The 17,963-nt window shown below is 36.9% G+C and overlaps 1 protein-coding gene across 1 annotated transcript in view; it reads right to left on the bottom strand.

Moving 5' to 3' along the window:
- Positions 1 to 11,606: 11,606 nt before the first annotated feature.
- Positions 11,607 to 17,963, bottom strand: part of oprm1 (opioid receptor, mu 1) — a 40,172-nt gene continuing 33,815 nt past the window's right edge. Inside the window, exons 2-6 of the mRNA XM_028469286.1 lie at positions 15,464 to 15,813; positions 14,144 to 14,319; positions 13,293 to 13,471; positions 13,027 to 13,210; positions 11,607 to 12,250 (exon numbers count right to left, since the gene is read on the bottom strand). Of these exons, the coding sequence (XP_028325087.1) occupies positions 12,245 to 12,250; positions 13,027 to 13,210; positions 13,293 to 13,471; positions 14,144 to 14,319; positions 15,464 to 15,813 (895 nt within the window). The 3' untranslated portion in view covers positions 11,607 to 12,244. The remainder of the gene's footprint in view (positions 12,251 to 13,026; positions 13,211 to 13,292; positions 13,472 to 14,143; positions 14,320 to 15,463; positions 15,814 to 17,963) is intronic.

Below are 17,963 nucleotides of genomic sequence, written 5' to 3'. Positions count from 1 at the left end.
CTGTTACATAGCAAAACCGCAGTGCTGGAGGATGGAAAGTATGACACACATCACTGTAATTATAGGATAATATTACATTTGGAATTATATGTTTAAAATCAGGTGAGTGTGCCTTCATTCACATATTAATTATTATAATATAATGGCCGGACCAGGCAGTTTTAAATGAAGACAGCAGCTGTTAGCGTGTAAAGGCAGATTTCAAACAGCTGTCAAACATTCAGTTGGAAATCCGAAAATACACATAAACATCTATGACTTGTTTTCTTTTTTCACAAGCTAAATACGAAATATTCCAGAAAATTTTGGTTTTACAGATATAATTCAGATTTCATGACTCCAAAATCTTGTCATTTTTTGTAATGCACATTGAAAATGTATTAATCTAGAATTTATATAGTATTTGTTTACATCATCGTTTACGTTCAAACATTTTGATGGACCGTAGACTCAATTTTTGATAAATCAAAAACCTGTGTGTATCATTCAAAGTTACATCTCACAACAAACCATTGGAAAAAAAAATACAACCTATTTTAAAATTTAGAATAAAGCACTATAATACAATATAACACCTACAGGTATAGTGCAAATGTTTCGAGGGAACAATAACAAAAAATGGTGCAAAATTCAAAAGCAATGCAAAACAGTGCAATCAAAAGGTGAAATAAAATATAGAAGTTTCAGTTCAAGGAAATTTCTACTTTCCTGTTTTTCCTCGTCAGTAACACAAATCTTAAAACCAAAGAACACAACGTGCAAACAACACAATCAAATAATTTACAATAGAACAAGAATTCAAATAAAATAAAAATAAAAATGGGCAGAGGATTAGCAGGTATTTTTTACAGATGTTTAATATTAATATTCAATTAAGAGAAAACATGTACAGTGATTGTAAACGGTGTGTTTCACATTTCTTATGCCTTTTAAAATTATTATTACTTAAAAATAAATAAATAAATAAATAAAATTGGGGGGGTGCAATTTGGTGCCCCTCCAGCAGATGACGCCATAGGCGGCCGCCTGTGTTGCCTGTCGGGAAGGACGGCCCTGGCGCCACCTTTAGGATGATTGGCTGTTTTATGCAGCTGAGGGAAATCTGACATGGGGCTGGACCTTTGTGCAAAATCTGGTGATTGTTCGCACATGGGAAGTTAGGATTTTCTCAGAAGAAGAACAGAAACATGCAGGATTCCTGTAGCTATGCACATCAAAGGTAAGAATCGTCATTATATAAAGATGCCCTTTATACTGTGCAGGTTGGAATGTTGCTGTGGTGCAACAAATAAATGGACTCATAATGACTCGCTGTGTGAAAAGCCAGAACACCAGAGGAATGAGAGATTCAGTGAGTGAATAATCCACTACGTTAATGACAGAGCTGGTATCACAGTGTGGTCTTTGTGAAAACTGGTTGGTAACAGAAATACCAACAAAAAAAAAAGAAGCAGAAACAGGATGGTTGAAATGTGGAATAAAAATGAAAACAACCAAAATGAGAAGAACTTTGACTCATCATTAGACTAAAAACATTCACTTTACAGGCCTGCGAGAGGTTTAGGGCATGTCAGAAACATAACAGTTTTATTCTGTTTTCTGCTATAATTCCTCATCCATCAAGGTACGAGCAGGATTTCAACTGACAACCATCTCACTGTAAAGCTGTGATGTTAACCTTTGCTCTACCACACTGTCCAAAAAACTATGTACTAGGGTCATTCCATGTCATTTCAACAAATATTCAAGACATCCCGCGCACTTCGGCCTAAAAAAATGCTGACATTTTTACCAATGGTTTCTTAATAATTTAATATGCACAATGTACATTTTTAGTTTCATCAGATGAATACTTTTTGAGATATGGCCATTATAGTGAGGGGGGTACAGTATGTGTAGATTTTTGCTTGTCCTTATTTTTCTTCCATTTTAGCTTCCAATATTTCAGGAACTACATCACACAGAAAACTGAAATTTGGTATAGTAATACAGCAAGAATATCCGCTATAGATTCCTATCTGGCGGACATGCCAGCCCCTCAAAATTGGAAAATAATCTTTTTGGGGTTTCATGCTCGAACATGTTTGGGCCTTCAATAAACAAATTTGCATTTGTCTCAGCTCCCTGTAATTTGATCAGTTTTGAGTTATGTACATAGACTGTTTAAATCACTAATATTTAGTCACATACATGCATTGGTTCTTGGGTGACAGTCTCTTGAAATTCGAAAAAAAAAAACAAAAAACTTTTTTTTTACTATTTTCAGTGGCCCATAACTGCAAGAGAATATCTGATCTGTTTTAATTTATAGAATTGGGAGATAAAACAATTTTGAGACTGAAGTCCTAGCCATTTGTTGCAATAATCCAGAGGGAAAATACAGCACTTTATCAACAATATTTTATTTATCACAATAGCCTCTGTAAAAAAAAAAAAAAAAATGGGAGTGATTTCCCCAGTATCCTGTTACTTTTTTTTATTTTCCCATGTCTGCATTTGTTGTCTTAGTACAATCAGATATTCATATTTTTTCACATTTCCTCAGCTATATTTCTTCAGAAACTGCCTATGGTGAGGGCTGTAAGAATACACTCCCATTGTTTTCCAGTAGAGTCAAGCACCATCAGGTTTATTGGACTGGGGAAAAAAAGAGCCTGCACATAGCGATGATTTACAATTTACATGGCTTAGGATACAAACCGTGAGTGTACTATTGTGGAACTACCAACACAACTTTACCTTTTGAAAAACACTTAAAGTGGTCTTTGAGGGCTTCAGGTGTGCAACAATCTAATGGTCTGTGGAGATACTTCTTAAAGTATCTTGAAGTGTCACTTCAGAAAGGCCTCATTATGGTAGAGCGTTGACTCCATACAAATGCTTTCCCTTAAGGTCATACTTACAGTTTCTCATTGAGAAAAAAAGCAAAGTATAAGGTAGATATGTTGCAAAATGTGATGTGAGCTTGTAGAATGTGATGTGAAAGCTTGTGTATAAAAAATTTACACACATCAAATAAATTTAATGTCACAAATGATGGGAAAAAAGTTATTATTTGTATTATTCACATGTTTTTTAATTACTTAAGTGAAAAATCGTTTACAACCACAACTCTCCGGTTGTTCATGTGGATCTTGTTGGGTTTTTTCTTTCTTACTATGGACTCTATATTTTGTTGAATTGAACTTCTTGAATCTGCCGCTACAGAAACAAAAGCGACTTTTCTCGCGGGAATCTGCACTGCTTGAGTTTTGCAACACATTTTACAAGATGTCTGTAGCAAGACTGATTTGTGCTTGTTTTCAAACAATCTGTGGAGGCAAATTTCAGCACGCTGCCTTTGTGCTTTACACCGAATGCGTCTTCTGCGGCACCGGACGCATCTGCCATACGAAACGCACCGCAGGGTCTGCAGGATCCAAAAAATGTCCCCATTCGCTTCATAAGCATGTTTGAAGCAAAGCCTCACCCACCAGCGACACATCCAACTTGGTGAGTTTCACTGCCTGCTGAAGCGAGGAGCCTGCGCTCATTTTTCTCCTCTCATAAACATAAACCACCAGTGAAAAAAGCCGGTTACTCGCACTGCCAATGCACTGTGTGCGGATTGCACCGCATCGCCGCACTGGAAGGATTTCGCATCTGTCCATTGACTTTGTATGTAATCTGGACATATGGACATTTTGTGACACACCCGGTGTGAACACAGCATTACAGTGCAGAACAATGACTTTGTTTCGGTCATATAACTCTTTGTGAGCTCAAGCAGCGCAGATTCACGCGAGAAAAGCAGTTTGTGCATCTGTAGTGGCAAATTCGAGAAGTTGTAACCAGAGTTGTGGTTGTAAACGATATTTGACGCAAGTAATTAAAAAACATGCAAATAATAACATTTTTTCAAATCAGTTGTGACATGGAATTTATTTCACGTGTGTGCTCGCATCACATTTTACAAGCTCACACATTTTGCAACATATCTACCTTCATAGCAAAGCACTTCCTAAGCATGGTGTAATGTAACTCAGTGAGGACAAAATGTGAAAGAAAACTACTCCATGTGGACTTGTTACCACGACGATTGCTCCAGGCTAATCAAGCAGCGCATTGGTCTGTGAGCATCTTTGGAAGTTGCCAACAAGACAGATGTGGTTGAAAGTTTTTTAACAGTGTTTTTTGAAGTGTTGCTGAAACTGCACATCAGCGGAATGCATTGCTCCTGTTAGTTAGGAGCTGAGAGACCAAGTGGGTAATAGCTCTGGCCAAGTTGTCTGTGCATGAAGTCTTGAGGGGAGCTAAATTGGATTTCCACCTTTCTGAGCACAGAGTCCTATAGTGTGTATTGCCCTTGTGGATTTATGAAAGATTTGGGTGAATTTGCACCAAATATATCATATTTCTTCACTATATCTACGAAACTATTATTTAAAGAGTAACCATGAACCACAAAATCACCGTTTTTTTCTTGCTGAAAATAAATGTATTTTGTATGAAGTGGTGTTGTTCAATTCAACTTTATTTATGTAGTGCAAATTACAATAAAAGTCCTGTCAAGGCGCTATCAAAATATAAAATTTGTAATAAAATTGAAAAAACACAATTTATGTTCTGGGGTTGTGTTGGAATGGACTATTATTCATGGTTTCTTTTTGTGTTTAATACTATAATTATATATTTATACTCAATAATCCTGTTAATAAAATATCTGTTCAGTCAGGCCAACTTATTTGTCGAAACTATTTTCAGGACAAGGACGAACAGTTCTTTCATAATATTTCATGAGATGTCTCATTCTATTTTTTATATTTTTACTTCTACATCACCTGTTTTTATTATTTGTTAAATATTTTTTTCTTGGTGTCATTCTAGCTCACCTTTGTTAATTTCAATAAATGTTCTTTTTTTTAAATTGAGACCTGTACCATTTGTTGTCATCTTTGTGTAATTTTTATGATGTAAATTGAGGGAGCAAAAGTAGTATCGGCTCCAAATATTGGCTCAAGAAAATGGGCAGTCCGTATCGGTCATCGGCTAAGGCTGATGGGAAAAAAATCGGTATTGGCATTGGTCCTAAAAAACCCATATCGGTCGATCCCGAGTACAAATAATAACACTTGGCACACACATGTTATTAATACTAACTTTGAGTTGTTTAATCCACGCATATGCAAGCTCCTCCCCTCTCAAAGCCAAAGCTAGCCTACAGGCCAACACGAGGAAAGACGAGAAACAAAAGTGAATGGTGCTGTGAAAAGTTTGGAAACCACTGATGTACTGCATACAAATTAAAGCTATATCAGCAATTATTCAAATATTTAGTGAATTCCAAAATCCATTCTCGACCATGTTTTTTTTTTTTTTTAATGTTTTTCCTGTCAGACAAGCATCACTGAGTCGTTCATTATGACTTTGGTCATTTAGAAACTCCACTGGACCAAAACTGAGAACATGTAAACTCAATACATGGAAAGCAGATCCAGCTGCTGTCAAACAAGCATAATGTTAGATGTTAATATTTTTTGCACCATTCATCATTATAATTTTCATAATGTTTAATTTAATATTGTTCAAGTCTCTGTGTTGTAGTCTGGGTCAAACTTTGCTGTTTTACCTTAATTTGGTTTGTGTGGCAGCCTGTTGAACAAAAGGTTGAACGTTTTTAAGGAATTTATTTTTTAATTTTTTATTTAAAGTCTAAGTACACCCCCAGGTTTTTGCTGACATGCCACTCAGAGGAAATTCAAACAATGCCTTGATTATGGGCGTTTCTCCTAGAGTGGTTAAGACACGCCCAGTCACGGCAATTCTCACTGAAGGCTGTTTTATAGGAGGGGCGGGGCCAACAGTGCCGGTTAGTGATGTCACTGATCCAAAAAGACGGCACTGATCTAATCTCGGCTAATAGCAAAATTAAATTGTAATAGCCGGTGTTCAACCCATAGAGGGCGGTCACTCTGACATTTTTTATTAATGATTGAAATGATTTATATGTAAAAAAGGAAGGATTTAAATGCATGACATGTCTCCTTTAATGTGGTTACATTATTATCTAAAACTATGATGTGCTCCCAGTTTTTTTGAATGATCTTAATTATTTTTAATTGAGTCACCCAACCTTGATCTAGTGTGTTTTGTCTTTAGTTTGAACGTTAAATGTAGTGTATGAAATCAGATCTGTGGAAATAACTCTTTACATACTGCCAAGTGCTGTTTTATTCTTCCGAAGTCAATAATGGATTGACTTCCCGCAGAAATAGTCCATGCCTTATTTTCTAAGCATCTTTTCAGTGTCAGGAAGTGACACGTTCCCTGACAACTTTGACATGCTGTGTGTGTGTGTGTGTGTGTGTGTGTGACTTCACTTTAGCAATGACAGAATCCGCACATTATTCACTGCACTTTAGGCAATTGTAAGCTCAATCGAAAACCAAGATAGCTACGTTTGAATCCATTTAAATACCCACTCTCCACTTTCGCTTCCGCGTTAATTCCCAAGTGACCCTACAGGTCAAGTGAGCAGAGTGAAAATAATGTGGTTGTGCAAAGAAATGAATAGATGAGCGATTGCGAGGCCGTGGAGTGACACAGACAAAGCTGCCATTAGGGTCAGAATTAAATTGACTACATTTACGTGACTCTTAATGTCAGGCTTAAATTACTGTCTCACAATGTCTCCACTAACCCGTGTCAACCTCCACTTGTTTGCCATGACATCTTTGAGTATTTAGGCCGACCAGTGTTGCTTTTTTTTACTGTGATTTCCAACAACACATGCATAATGTACAAAGTTGCAGATAGAAAGAGGAAGACGTGAAACTTGATGCAGAGGACACTTTATTTGGATACGGAGAAAAGCTATTCTGCATAATCCATAATAAAATTTCACTTCACAGACAATGCACTGATTACGCAACACTCTTGTACGCAGCGTTTAGTTTTACAGATACGTCGTATAAACTGGGGAATTACAGAGAAGTTAAAGGCGGCGGCCTGTACACATCATGGATGGTGTTTCTTAGACCAGTTCTAGCTTAGTCTCTGACCATCAGTTTGAGTTCACGCAGAGTAAATGTATACAAAATGTAAGAAAATGTGTAGAACTATAGGAATAAGCACACAATAAATATCCACATCATGATTTTGATGTAGAGACATCTTCATTAATGGTCCAAGTATTTACAACTGATGGTAAACTAATGGAAAAACCAACAGAATCCAAGTTAAAGTTTGCTTTTTGGCCTGATTTGCTAAAATTAAAAAAAATGAAGAGTGGTAAATTGGGTGTGCACGCAAATATATTTGCACGTGCTGTGAGCTCCAGTTGATTTACCAACATAACCAAAGCAGAATATAAAAGGCTTAAAAGTAGTGTTTTGGTCATTGGGTTGTCTGTTCAAAAAAAGAAAATAAAAAAACAAAAATGAGTGGATATTTGACTTTTATTATACAATTTGAAAAAATAAGATTGAAATTTAAGGCATTTTTTCTTTACAAGGGTCGATAAGGGATAAAAGAACTTTAAAGGCTGGTTGATTTTCATTTTCTGCTTCTAAAAACAAGAAATTAAATACGAGAAGACAAAAAGCATTTTTTCATATGGTGCGACCACAATTGTGATTTTCAAAGTAAGAGCACGTTTGAGGACGGAGCTCTCACTTATTCATCAATCACTTTTTTTATTCATTCGTTTCCGAAACGATAATCAAGCAGGAAAGAAATGTTCACTACGTTTAACTTTTTTCTTCAACCGGTCATGACCTTCTCTGTTTCACGCGTGTAGCCGCCGTGCGTAAAGCTAACAGTCAAACGTGCTAAATAAATGCACAAAAATACCCTTTTACTCAGTTAAATTTGGGTAAATCACATTGAATTATTATTTTAAATAATAACACATTAAATCGATTTATTTAAATCTCCCCCTCCCCATATTGTACATGATCTGTTCTGATTACTCACCAGATTGTTTGTCATTTTTGCTTGTTTCACAGACGCAATATTCATGTGCACTGTGCAAGGTTCATAGATTAATGTAATGTTTGCTAATGCTGTTGGGTTTACAGACTTAAACCTTAAGTAAATCAGGCTGTAATTGTAAAACCAATAACTCATTTCTTTCATTCGTACATACCTCTTCCTATTTAAGTTACAAAATAAAAGATGTCAACATTTGGCTCCGTGAACCTTTATTTTTTTAAGTACCGTATTTTTCGGACTATAAGGCGCACTATCAATGAATGGGTCTGACCGGGTCTCTTTTCATACATAAGGCGCACCGGTTTGTTATTATTATTATTATTATTAAAGCTCATTAAGCGAAACTAAATAGTCAGATAAGTCAAACTTTATTCAACTCATTAACAATAATTCTCAACATTGTTCAGGTTAAACACATAAAATATCGAACATTACACTCACTGTTCAGTATGTTGAAGCACAGTACAGGTACATATCACTCCACGAGGCGTCTGACTATGGTAGCCCTGAAGTGCCAAAAATCCATCAGGTGGTGCAGCTTTATAGTTTACCAAAGGTGTACTAAAACATTTTGACATATTAATTTCATACATAAGGCGCACCTGATTATAAGGCGCACTGTTGATTTTGGAGAAAATTAAAGAATTTTAAGTGCGTCTTATAGTCCAAAAAATACCGTATTTGTGTTTTGTGCATTGAAAAAAACATTGTATCTACATGTTGTTACACATAACAAAAGTAAATATAGTCCACGTTGACGTTTCTTCTCTTGAAGCAGAACTGATCACAGCAGATTTACACAGGTTGTTGTTTTTTTTTTTTTCCATTTCTACAATTTTTTTTGATACACTTCATAAATAGGAGCACAGGTTTATACAGCTACTATGATAATATGAGGTTAATACAATCATGTTTACCTTTAGAGATCCTTAGAAAAATACTGGCACACGTATCACATCAAGCTCCTATAAAAGGCTTTTTTTCTTCTTCTTCAGAATAATGTACAGCACATAAGCAAGAGCAATTACATAAATCAACATTACAATGGACGTCGTACGATCCTGCTTGGCTCGCTTGTTAAGTTCCGCATAGGAGAAATGACTCCATTTATTCCCGTTCCTGCTGTAAATAGCCTTTAAGCTGCAATCAGTCTTTCACTTGTAAAGCCTGGTGTTTGCATTGTCTGCTGTTACAGCACTCTGTGCACTGTGCAAACATGCTGATGCTCGTCTGCTAGTTCTGGGCAATACACACAAGAAGTCCCCTTTGGTCAACAGCGAACACTTCCCTTCTGTACATTCAACGTTGGCAAAAGGAGAGCATTTCACTTTTGCAATGTTCTTTTAACAGACAAAATCTTTTGTGTAAAAATGTAATGATTGGAGGATGGTTGTATAGGAAATGAGTAAAAGGGCACAGTCTGTAATCCTGCAGTAAACAAAGCTGCCATGTTGCTGAGCACATCAGTAAAATGTGTTAATAATGTGTTGGGAATGACTGAAGTTGTGAAGAAGTTTATAGGAAATGAGTTCGAGCGATACCTCGAGTCATGTGATGTCTTGTGAATGACAAGTCTGCTATAAATTGGAACAGAACCTCTTTCAATGCACCAGCTACAAGTTTCTTTGAACAAATTCAGCTTTTTTGAATCTTACATAGTTTATTCACTCTTTCATTTATGAGGCCATGCTGTTACCAATGCTTGGGTTTCCTCCTGTGAAGTACAATACAGCTGTCTGTGCTGTAGTCCCCACAATAAATCACAGGGTTTAAACACATTGTTAGAAATGGGTTATAAGCAGGGTGCACATAAGTGGTGAGCATGCATTACAGGAAATAACAAACGCGCAAATGTTGTGACTAGGGCTGGGCGATATATTGAGATTAAAGATATGTCAAGTTTTCTATTTTGGGAATATAGAAAATTACAATGACATGTTTCGACTGTTGACAGTTGAAACATGCCAGGAGACAAGTGAAACATCAAAGGAACCATCAAAGGCGATCAGCAGAACTCCTTTGAAAAAAACTGGCAGTTGACAGTCAAAACATGTCAGGAGATAAACATTTCGTATAAATCCTTGTCTGAATAAAAGAAACCTCCACTTAACATACTGTTAAAAAAAGAAGTCAAAATGAATCTCGCTGGAACTATTACATGGAAGTCAAGTGAAAGATCAAAGAAACCATCAAAGGCGATCAGCAGAACTCCTTTGACGAAAACTGGCAGTTGACAGTCTAAACATGTCAGGAGATAAACATTTCCTGAAAAACCTTGTCTGAATAAACAAAACCTCCACTTAACATACTGTTCAAAAAGAAGACAAAATGAATGTCACTGGTATTATTTTTTTGTAGCTTATTTCAAACTAAAATACTTGTTTTAGGAGTCGCTGCTTTCATTACTTATCAGAACCGCATGAAAAGCACTTTTAGAAGATCACTGAGTGCATCCTAACCCAGACCTTTCCCTAAACAAGCCACGCTACGGAACTCACTCGCATGTATTCATTTATTTATTTTCAAAAGGGAAAATACATATCAATGAACATTTCGTAAATTTGTGAGATTGTAGCCTTTGCTTTATTAAATTTATTTATTTATTTTTTTAAATAGAAAACTTGTTAAGTAGATTATTTAGTTAGAATTATTGCAAGCAACAACAAATTTGAGGAGCCACTTGGGAACCCAAAGAGCTGGCTCTTAATAGAGACCAAAATTCTCATCAATAATCGATTAGTCCTCAGGCTGTAATGCAGTCAGTATGAGTCACTGTGTTTAGAACGTCTTTAAAATGTCAAACAATCTCCATTAAGTTCTTGCTTTGGTGGACATCTGCATTCTTTACCGTCTCTGACATAGATGAAGATGGGCAGAAGGAGAATGATGATGATGATGACGACATTCTGTAGGATAACAGAGCGCTCATCGCTTTTAAATAGTAAATGTCATAAGTGATTAACAAGCTGTCATTTCATTTGGTTTTCAGTGTTTTAAAGGAGATCTTTGTATATATAGTCTACATCAGCGATTCTCAACTGGCGGGTCGGGGACCTGTACTGGGTGGGTCGCGGACAACTGGTCAAAACTAAATAAATACTTAATGTCTTTCATGTTGGACCTGTCTTTTATTTTGAAATAAACTTTTCCATTGACAGGCATGCTGTGAAATGCATGTTGCACAGGAAAATATATAGATTTATGTTTTTAGAAAAGATCAGGGTTCCTACAGCTTCAATCAAATCAAATTCAAGACTTTTGAATGATACTTGAATCTTCATAGTAAACACAATTAGAGGAAAAAAAGCACCACATCAATTACATAGGGCTAGGGTCACTTTTTTCCAGTGTCTAGTGCAGACGTGCAACTGGCGGCCCCCCAAAGTACACACACATAAATACACAAAATGACAGTAAAATACACAAAAAAACAGACTAAGTTAATCAAAATCACTCCAAAAACACATAAGATGACAAAAAACATGGCCAGAAATCTATAAAACAACAAAAAATACAAAACTATTAAGAAAAGCCATTAAGAAAAATCTTAATTTTTTTAAAAAAAAACAAATGTTACCATTTATTTTGAATTGTGAGACTAATTACAATCATAAATTCATACTTATGCGTTAAAATGTAAGACTTCTGAAACACTGATTTTAAGACATTTTATTGACAATAAAGGCCTCATTTTTAGATGAATTAATTTAATGCCTTTTAAGACTTTTTAAGGATCCGCGGGAACCCTGAAGATTACACGTGTGTTTTCAACAGCTATTTTTGAAAAACTAAATTTGGTTCGATGAAATAATAAAAAAAAAATAATGAATACATTTTAAAAAGTGGGTCGTGATTTAATGACCGTGGCAAAATGTGGTTCCCAGGGTGAGACCAGTTGAGAACCCCTGGTCTACATAACTACATTTTTCACTCGTTTCATTAGAAAGCTTCATATTCTGTTTAACGTTTAAAAAAGTTTAGTCGTGCGGTTTCTATTCATTTTCAGCTGAACTGATAGTAAAATGTGACGTTATCCATCCAGCCTTCCATTCTGCTCCTCCTTCAAGCAACAATCCTACACCAAATAGTATTGTGCAACCCTGGTTATAACCCTGACTCTTTACACTTGATCTGTTGTTTATTTGTGTGGTCTGAATGTGTTCCTCTGTTTGTTTTGTCAGAGCCCTGTAGTGACCTGGGTGACTTCTGAGGCGAGATCGTGGGCAACACCACCGCAACAGCGAGAGTCCATCGACGACGCCTCCAAGGCTAGTCATACCTGGAACGGGAAGACAAACTACTTCATACCAAAGAAGAGAAAAAAGGTGACGAAAAATGTTAGCTTGCTAATTAGCTGGTTAGCTTCACGACAAGCGGCAGACTTATGCCAGCAAAAAATAGTGCCCCCTTTGTCCAACTACAACATTTGGCTTAGTAAACTATTTAAGATCAACTATAGAGCATAATGATGGAAGGAACGAGTGATAACACATTTTAAAGAATCTAATTTTGAAACTAAGGGAAAGAAACAGTATTTAGTTCAGTGGTTCGCAACCTTTTTTGCATCGTGACCCCATTTTGATATCAAGAATTTCTGGCGACCCTAAAGACAATTGTCTCCAGAATTAGTTTTAATTCTTTTACTGCATCTTAGTTGAACTCGACTCACAAAGTAAACGTATAGAAATACAGTTGTTTTATTTAAAAACATAAATTAAAAAATCTATTTTTTATTTTTTATTCTGACAAATTTTTGTCTCGTGAAAATGTTTTTGTTTTCAATTTAAGTTGAATTTTTTTTTATACCCTTAACGCTCCATTTGTTGAAATTTTAGAGCATTGCATTGTGGGATGTGGAGTCCCGTAACCCGTAAATCTCCGTACAGTTTGATCATTTATAAGTTATATAGATTATAGAAATCTAAGAAAAGGAATCTAAAAAGACAGATGTGAGAATATTTAATAGGTACTGAATCAGGAGTGACTCTTGTATAGAGAGAAAACATTTTAGAGACAGTTTTGTGTTTAGTGCGCACGTGGAGGTTGATGGTTTACCTGCTGATTAGATCTTTCCCCCGTGTTTGCACTGATATGATCACGCTGGGGGGGTTTGCGGCTGGTAACTCCAGTCCTGGATGAGTTTTGAATCTCTAGCACGGAAGGACTCGGTGTGCAAAACTCCCTGAAACAACGCTTGAAATTCTCATCCAGGTAGCCATAGAGAACAGGATTCAGACAACTGCATAAAGAAAAAAAATGTCAAGATTGAACATTTTTGCAAGAACAAGCATTTTAACCAACATTTCATCCATGGTTGTTACCTGTTAGTGTAGCCCAAGGCGATGCAGAAATGCCATGTGATGGTTTGAAGTGTCGAGCTGGGAATGTTGACCAGAGCCGTGATGATAACAAAGATGTGGATGGGGGTCCAGCAGACAATAAAGACAGCGACCACCACCAGGACCATACGGGTGATTCTACGCAGGTTCCTGTCCTTTTCCTGAGCGTTTTTACATATTATGTAACAAAAGTAGATTAAATGATCAGGAAACACTAACCTAAAGTGAACAAACTGAAAAAACCTAAACAACGATTAGCAAAAAATCTGACAACAGAACAATAACTAGTGTTTTTCATGTTCTTGATCACCCTGTAGTTGGCCACCTTTGATGAGGGTGTCTAGTGTTTAAAAGGCTGAAACACCCCCTGAATCAAAGGAACACTACTGATGATGTCCCAAATTTACATCCTTCCAAATATCTGAAACAAAGCTTCCACGTCAATCTCAAATGATAAACCTCATGTGACTACCATCTTTTGGCGCTAAGGACAGTTTAATGTCACGTTCTGTGTTTAATGATTCTTCCTCACGGTTTTAATATTTCAGTAAAACTAGCAGTTGTTCAGTTATCGAAACAGAATTGTCACTGTGTCCATAATGTGGCTGATGAGTTTTTAGGGGTTAATTAAAGCTAACCGAACCCTAATTGAAAAATTTGCTTCACTGTTTGCTTTTTTCCACAAAAACATTAGCTTTTGTTTTTCTGGATGATGAAATCATCTGATTACTGGGTTTAAACTCAATGAAAATACACCAGAGAGAAATACCGTCACACATAAAGTTAAAGCTAATTGTTCGCCTTTAACTCAAAATAAGTAAACGTGTCCGAACCTGGGAGCCCGACAGCATGCGCACGCTCTTCAGTCGTAGGATCATGAGGCCGTAGCAGATGGTGATGATGAGCACAGGCATGATGAAGGCAAAGATGAACACACAGATCTTCAACAGTGTTTCCCAGTACCAGGATGGATGGGGGAATATCAGCTTGCAGTCAGTAATGGTGGGGGCTGGGCAGAGACAAATACAAACATATCCAAAGAAAAATTACATAATTGTCATATCCTAAATTCATTTCGAACCACATTATTGATATAAACAGGTAAATTCCATTATTTTTTTAGATTCAGCTTTGGTGCCCCCTCGTGGCTCAAGGGGCCCTATGCAATTACATAGGCAGCCTATAGCCAGAAACGCCCATGGTGGTAACTTCTGCTGCATCATAAAAATCCACTTCCTTATAATGTTTGCTTCTCCTAAACTAAATACAGACTGAAGACAACAAACCTGACGTGCTCCAACAAAAGCTACCATACACACATTAGGGTTGTGTTTAGCGAGAAATTCTAATTGTATGTGATAAACAAGAATGATTAAAATTAGCAGGTTAAACAGTGTTAAACAGCTTAAAATGTTCATTCATCATCAGTGCGTAAACACATCAGATAACTGAAAATCTCTTCTACTACTGCTCTTGGACAACACAACAACTAATTTTGAGCACATAATTAAAACAAAGAGATAAAGGATGTAAACTTTAAATGTTCAAAACAACAATTACAGGAATTTTACGGTGCGGCTCCTACGTGTGCTTTTTCTTTCAAACAAATTCAACACACTGCTGTGTAAATCCCTGTCACTGAAAAGAATCATTTTTAGTGGTTGAGTGATGTTCAAGCAGATGGTGCCCTCCAGGCTCCAGCTTCACAATGTCACTCAAACTCTCATTATTCATTTGTCTACAAAAGCCATTCCTGCCATTTCAATCTTTGTTATTGCTGCAGTTACCTTGTCACTGAGGTCTTTTTTTCGTGCACACAGCTTTTTTCTTTCTTTTTAAAATTCGTATCAGTCAGTGGCCAAGCATATAAAACAAAATGTGTGTTTGTGCGATAAAACAAAGTAGTAAGAGGTGGCTCACGCTGGGTCCTCATGTGGATCCTGACAGAGAGCTAAATTGCTTTTTAAAGGTGCAGTGAACGGTGTGATTTCACTCACTTCTGCTGAACTTCACAATGACAGTGAGGTAGTCTCCGAGGCGTTTCCATGGAAAGACTTTTTCTATCTGATCGTTTGAAAGAAATCTAGCTTGAACGTTTTTTTTTCTCTCTGTGTGAAATGATGGGTTCTCCTTAAAACAGTAAACGTCCTTACTTGTGATGGTAGCAGAGGCCATGAACATGACGGGCAACCCGATGGCTGAAGAGAGGATCCAGTTGCAGACATTGACAATCTTGGCGTTGCGTGGCGTCCTGAAGTCCAGCGCTTTGACGGGGTGGCACACGGCCACGTAGCGATCTATGCTCATGGTGGTGAGCGTGAAGATGGAGGTGAACATGTTGTAGTAGTCGATTGACATCACCATCTTGCAAAGCGTGTCTCCAAAGGGCCAGGTGCTCATCAGGTAGTTTACACTCTGGAATGGTAGAGTACTTGTGACCAAGGCGTCGGCCAGGGCCAGGTTGAAGATGTAGATGTTGGTGGCTGTCTTCATTTTAGTGTATCTATAAAGACAATATGGCATTATTCGTAGAGATGCACTGATAACAATATCACGTATCAGATTTAAATGTTATTTAGTGTTCTTCTTCTCATGTCAGAAATCACAGCTGCCTGTGGTGTGACTGATAACTGGTTGAAACTTCTTGCACCAACCAAACTATTGTACGGGCCAGCCCAATTAGATAAAATGTCGACTCCCAAATCTCTGGACACACTTCTTATACTCGTCTGCATGTGAGCTGTTCTGTTTGAAGGAACAGCAAAGCCTGCTGCTAAATTTTACTTGTGACTAACTTGAGAATAAACTACACTGAGAAATAGTATTACTCGTCTACTAAATTAGAGGGGCATTAGCTCTAAGATCAAACAATACGTTTAAACCAAATGACTTTCCCTGGACAGAAGGTCAGAGGAAGTTTCTGGAGGACATTCATTGGACCAATTGTTTGATGTTAACATTCACATCTACTGGACAAGAATAAACCAGATTCTAGTTTATTATATACACAGACGAGCCTTTCTAAATGATCAAGCATAGTTTTCAAAGGACCACCTTTAACTATATACTTGGATGATGGCAGGGAAGTGACTCAGCTCAAAGAGATTGAAGAGCAGTGGAGTGTTTGTAGAAAACAGCAGAAAGCTTCCATTAGCACCGACAACATCAGAAGAAACACGAAAGAAAGAAAGAAAATGAATGATAAAAATCGTTGTCAGAGCAGACATTTAGTTTGTTTAGCTGTGAAGCTAGCTAAGCTAAGCATGTAGCTGGAGATCATCAGGAACTTTTCCATCATGACCTCAGCTCAGTCTAGCCATCTAAACATCCTTGTGTTTTATATTACGGTTTAAAAAAAAATCTAAATCAAATATAAAAGAAGAATGGCAACAGCAATAAAAGTTTCAGTTTGATCATCAAAGTCTATAGATAATTCCAGCAGGATCATTTTGTCTTCTTTTTTTAATACTATATTAGAGTTTCATTTAATCAGACAACTTTTTTCAGGAAATATACTTTGATCTCCTGACATGTTTCCACTGCCAACTGTCAGTCTTCCTCAGAGGTATCTGCTGATGACTTTGATGTTTCCTTACGAGTTCTACCGAGATCAGGAAGCAGAGCTTTAACATCAACGGGGATGAGGGGACATTTTTACTCTCCCACATTTGGGACTGAAAAGAACCCATAAGGACACATCAAAGCAATCACCACACGCCTCTGAGGAAGACTGACATTTGGCAGTCTATTCATGTCAGGAGGACATCCAAGTAACTTTCCTGAAAAAAGTTTTCTGAATAAATGAAACCTTAACATATTAAAGTCAATATGCTTGCGAGCGATTACAGAGCATATTTTTTGCTTTTTTTTTTAGAGAGCGATAAATGAACCAATCAGTCCAAACTGTGAGGCTGTAATTATACAGCCTCATAGCATATACAGACATGCTTCTGACGTTCAATTTTTAATAGCACCTTTCAAGGTGATTGGAAAAGGTTCTTATTTTGATTGCTGAAGAAAAAAACTGTATAAAACTCAAAGTATTACAGTGAAGTAAATAAAATGTCCTGTTGCCTTATTTTCTTCTGCTAATATCCAACTCCTTTTATGGATCATCTTGATGCGTCATTGTAAAGATGTCCTCTCTAATTCCCAGTAATTATCTAAGAACACAAAGTGACAGTGTTACATAGTGTTTACCCTGCCCTTCAGCAACTCCAACCCCATGTTAATTCATGTGCATTTTGTTTTTTTCCACCACAATAATCCCAAATCCTCTTAACGATGACATATGACAGTTAGTTAATGAATCCTGATTATCTTTTACTCTGGCAGCTTTGTTGTGCGTGCGTTATTTCAGACATTATTTGCACTGGGACTGTTGAGACACCTGGTGGTGTCACCCTACGCTGAGTCGAGACTCTCATTAGCATGGCTGCAGATGATCCTGTTTTTCCTCAAACCTCCTCCTTGTCTGAAATAACACAAAAATATATTATTTATCTCAATATGTCATTTTATTCTTAATGTTTGCAACTACATATGTTTTAAAACTGTTGTTTATTGGCATGGATATATTGGAAAACTAGGCACATACCCCTGATTAAAGGCTCCAGGCAGGCAGTTACAGTGATATTAATGGTGAAGGCTGTA

This window comes from Gouania willdenowi, chromosome 15 (assembly GCF_900634775.1).
Source record: "Gouania willdenowi chromosome 15, fGouWil2.1, whole genome shotgun sequence".
NCBI classification, from domain to species: domain Eukaryota; kingdom Metazoa; phylum Chordata; class Actinopteri; order Blenniiformes; family Gobiesocidae; genus Gouania; species Gouania willdenowi.
Note: the sequence above shows the minus strand (reverse complement) of the source record. Positions and strands in the feature narration are given on the sequence as shown.